This window comes from Buceros rhinoceros, unplaced genomic scaffold (genome assembly GCF_000710305.1).
Source record: "Buceros rhinoceros silvestris isolate BGI_N320 unplaced genomic scaffold, ASM71030v1 scaffold22190, whole genome shotgun sequence".
NCBI lineage: Eukaryota > Metazoa > Chordata > Aves > Bucerotiformes > Bucerotidae > Buceros > Buceros rhinoceros.
The window spans coordinates 4,970-8,621 of record NW_010390472.1 but is presented as its reverse complement, the minus strand read 5'-3'; the positions used below and the strand labels follow the sequence as shown (position 1 = coordinate 8,621).

Sequence of the window (3,652 nt, the reverse complement as noted above, 5' to 3'; positions counted from 1 at the left end):
CCTGGGCTCTGCTAGCCATGGGCACTGTGCTGAAAGGGTTACAGAGCCAGGCATCCTCAAAGGAGAAGTTTCTGGACATCCTCCTCTTTGTGCTTAGTTAGCAAGACGAATCAGGTGACTTCCTTCTGGACCCCTCGGGACTGCAGTCGAGGAGAGGGCGACTGCCACCCTGGGAAGGGAAATGCGGTTGTGTTGCAAGAAGTTTGCACTGAGGTCAGTCGTTCGGCTGCTCACGTGGCCTGGCAGTATAAAGCTGGATGCGGGAAGCGGGCTGCACAGCTCGGAGGGTTCGCTGTCCTGGGAGCAGAGGGAAGCACGAGCAAGAAGAACAACAGGAAGCGGAGGACTGAAACGACGTGGGGAGGCATGGAAACTTCACAGACACACAGCTCTGAAAGGTGAGAGGAGGAGGGAAACCAGAGGGGAGACTTTTTGCCAGAAGAGTATTGTGCTTCTCTCCTTGCTTTTAGGCATGCCGTTCCTGTTTCTGCTCTGCAGGCAGCGGCATGCTCCTGCCTTTACCTCTGGATGGAGCCTGTCAGGCTTCCCACTCCGGACGGCGTTTGGGGTGCTGGTGCTTCCCCTTTCCCATCCGTGGCTCTCGGGAATGCTCTGCTTCTTTTCCTGCTGTCCCGGGCTCCCCTTTTTTCTAGAGAGCTAAGACCCATTTTGCTACCGGAGAGGGACAGCACTGACTTCTGTTTTGCTGCTCTTCCCCAGCATGTCCAAGGACCTGTCAGAGCTCATGAAGGAAGCCACAAAAGAGGTACACGAGCAGGCAGAGAACACGCCGTTCATGAGTAATTTCCAGAAGGGGCAGGTGTCACTCCACGAGTTTAAGGTAATTCACAGCAGCATTGCTTGGGGGTGGGATTTCTTTGCTAGGAGATAAACTGTTAGATCGAGTACGGGGGGGCTGAAGGGGGGAGGAGGGAGACAGCACAAGGAAGGAGGTCCTTTGCATTACAGCTGTCTGACAGCAGCTGCACCTCCTATGCAAAACATGCTCTTCATCAGACTCCAGCACCCTAAGATCTTAGCGGCTTCTCTTACAGAAGGCAGAGCAGGGCTGTGTGTATCAGGATGGGCATCGAAGCTGAAAGAGGTAAAAAGACAAAGAGGTCGAAGGGATTAATGCAGTTGCTTTTCTCTTTCTTCATAAATGCCTGCATATTAATTATTGGCAATGATAATTAATGGAGGCAGATAAACGAATAGGTGAAATGCCAAAGAGGGAGAATAATGAATTTACAACACTAAGCAGCTACAGCTAGAAGTAATGATGGACTAGTGAGGAAGTGAGGCTGTACGATCATCTCTGGCACTGAACTTTGCAATTTATTTGTCACTTGGGTTGCACCAGAGCTGAGATCAAGAACGATAGTCCCTCAAAGGCAGACTCGAGTTTGAGCAAGCCATGTCTGCGGGTAACAAGTAGAAGCCTGTTGCTTTTCTTAGGATAAAAGAGAATAATTTGCAGATACCGCTCTGTGCCTAACCTGCCTAGATACATGATTCCTGGAATCTGAGCCACCTAACAAATCCATTGGTAAAAACAACACACATACCTGGGCCAGAAATTCCTGGTAGGCTATAGGATGTGACGCATGGGCTTGCAAAAGGCAGCTAGTGATCCAACCTGTGGTTTAATTACTTTGTTTTTGAATTTTTCCTTGGAAAATAAATCCACAAGAGCAGGAAGGAGACTACTTATTTCTGACAGGTCGCATCCAGGATGCTGAGTCAAGCGCAAATTTAATCTCAGGTGCTGACTTCCTGCTGTTAGAAATGTGGTACTGGTTAGGCAGCAAACTTTGAGACAGGCTGGCAATAACATGAAAAGGAATACAGCTCAGTTTCTTGGAAGATATTTATGTGCTGTCAGGGGGAGTGAGACCTGACATCAGTTTTAAAAACCAACAATAGTTTCCGAAAGCCACATTTCCCATTAAGCCACTCCCTGGCTCTGAAAACAACTGGTCAAGTTACATTTTCTCTATTTGTTGGGGCAATGTTCCCATATTTTGTTTCTTTTCCAGTAAGCTGGATAACAGGTTACTGTTTAAAAACCTCTGGTCTTGTTTACTCTCTTGGCAGACCCATATATCTGCCCTGACATGTGACTCTCCAGAATCTATTTGTTTCCTCAACCAAGCCACTTCCCGCGTGCTTATCAAAGTCCTATTTGCTGGCACAGCGGGGAGAACTCAAAATGGCAACTCTTTTACTGTAGCACTGATTGCTTTGTGGGAGAATAAATTTCCTTCTCTCCTGTCATCCCTGTAACCTCCCCTGCCTCAACCTGACTCACCTGTACTGCAGTACCTTCATGTTTTATCCTTTGCTGCTGATAAGGAAGTGTAAGGAAGGGGTGGTGTAGGTGCGAATATGAACACGGCCTCTGAAAACAGAATGCCGGGGGAAGGAAAGAAGACAGCTAGATTGTCTCAGGCCACATGGGATAGCTGGCACATAGAAGGAAGTATCGCGTAAACTGGGAAAAACAACAGTAACAATGTTTTCAAAACAGAGGAGAACACAGGGCCTCGCAGCGCTCCTTCACAAAGGCATCTTTCAGAGGCAGCCTGTGCTTCCAGCCCCCTTTTATCTTGCCTCCTCAGGGCAACCACGGAGACAAACCCGCTTGCAAGTCAGAGACAGGAGAGCAGTGGTGCCTCAGATCCTGGGATGGTGGGATGCCAACAGGATGAATATGTTGAAAAATAAACGGGGTGTGTCATTGTCTCACGAGGCCCCACAAAGGGAAGCCACATCTTGAAGCATTCAGATTTGAACAATGCACCAAAAAATACACGTTTGGGAATACTCTCCGTATTGACTAAGGGGATACAGAGATTAGACCAGGCATGATTTAATAGGGCTGCAGTTTCCATTACATCAAGCTGCAAGACCTCTAACTTGATGGTGAAGGCAGTGAATTTTAAGGGCTGTTAAGACAAATATCTGCTGGAAAGGGGTTAGGTCTTACCTGAGGCTGCCTCAGGCAGAAGGGGAAGAGCTCAATGGTGTCTCACTGCACCTTGCAACTCTGTTTTCCACATGGGAAACCTGCAACATCACAGATGTGCATGATTCATACTAGGTGTAGCTTTTTCCTTAGTAGGATTTGTCCCCAAAACCTGAAGAAGACAGACAGAAGCACCTGTAACTCATCCTCTTTATTTTCTTTCAGCTGGTTACGGCATCCTTGTACTTCATCTACTCTGCTCTGGAGGAAGAGATCGAACGTAACAAGGACAACCCAGTTTTTGCCCCTGTGTATTTCCCGGCAGAGCTGCACCGGAAAGCTGCCCTGGAGAAAGACTTGAAGTACTTCTATGGCAGCAACTGGAGGGAAGAGATTCCATGTCCTGAGGCTACTTGGAAATATGTTGAGAGGCTCCACTATGTAGGCAAGAAGCACCCAGAGCTCCTGGTAGCCCATGCCTACACTCGGTATTTGGGAGACCTGTCTGGGGGGCAGGTGCTGAAGAAAATTGCCCAAAAAGCCCTCCAGCTGCCCAGCACTGGAGAAGGGCTGGCTTTCTTCACCTTTGATGGAGTTACCAATGCCACCAAATTCAAGCAGCTCTACCGCTCCCGCATGAACGCCATTGAGATGGATCTCGCCACTAAGAAAAGAGTCTTGGAG

At 48.4% G+C, this 3,652-nt stretch overlaps 1 protein-coding gene across 1 annotated transcript in view; it reads left to right on the top strand.

Annotated features, from left to right (window-relative positions):
- Positions 1-366: 366 nt before the first annotated feature.
- HMOX1 (heme oxygenase (decycling) 1) overlaps positions 367-3,652 on the top strand; it is a 6,305-nt gene continuing 3,019 nt past the window's right edge. The window contains exons 1-3 of the mRNA XM_010138027.1: positions 367-398; positions 721-841; positions 3,194-3,652. Coding sequence (XP_010136329.1) covers positions 367-398; positions 721-841; positions 3,194-3,652 — 612 coding nt within the window. The remainder of the gene's footprint in view (positions 399-720; positions 842-3,193) is intronic.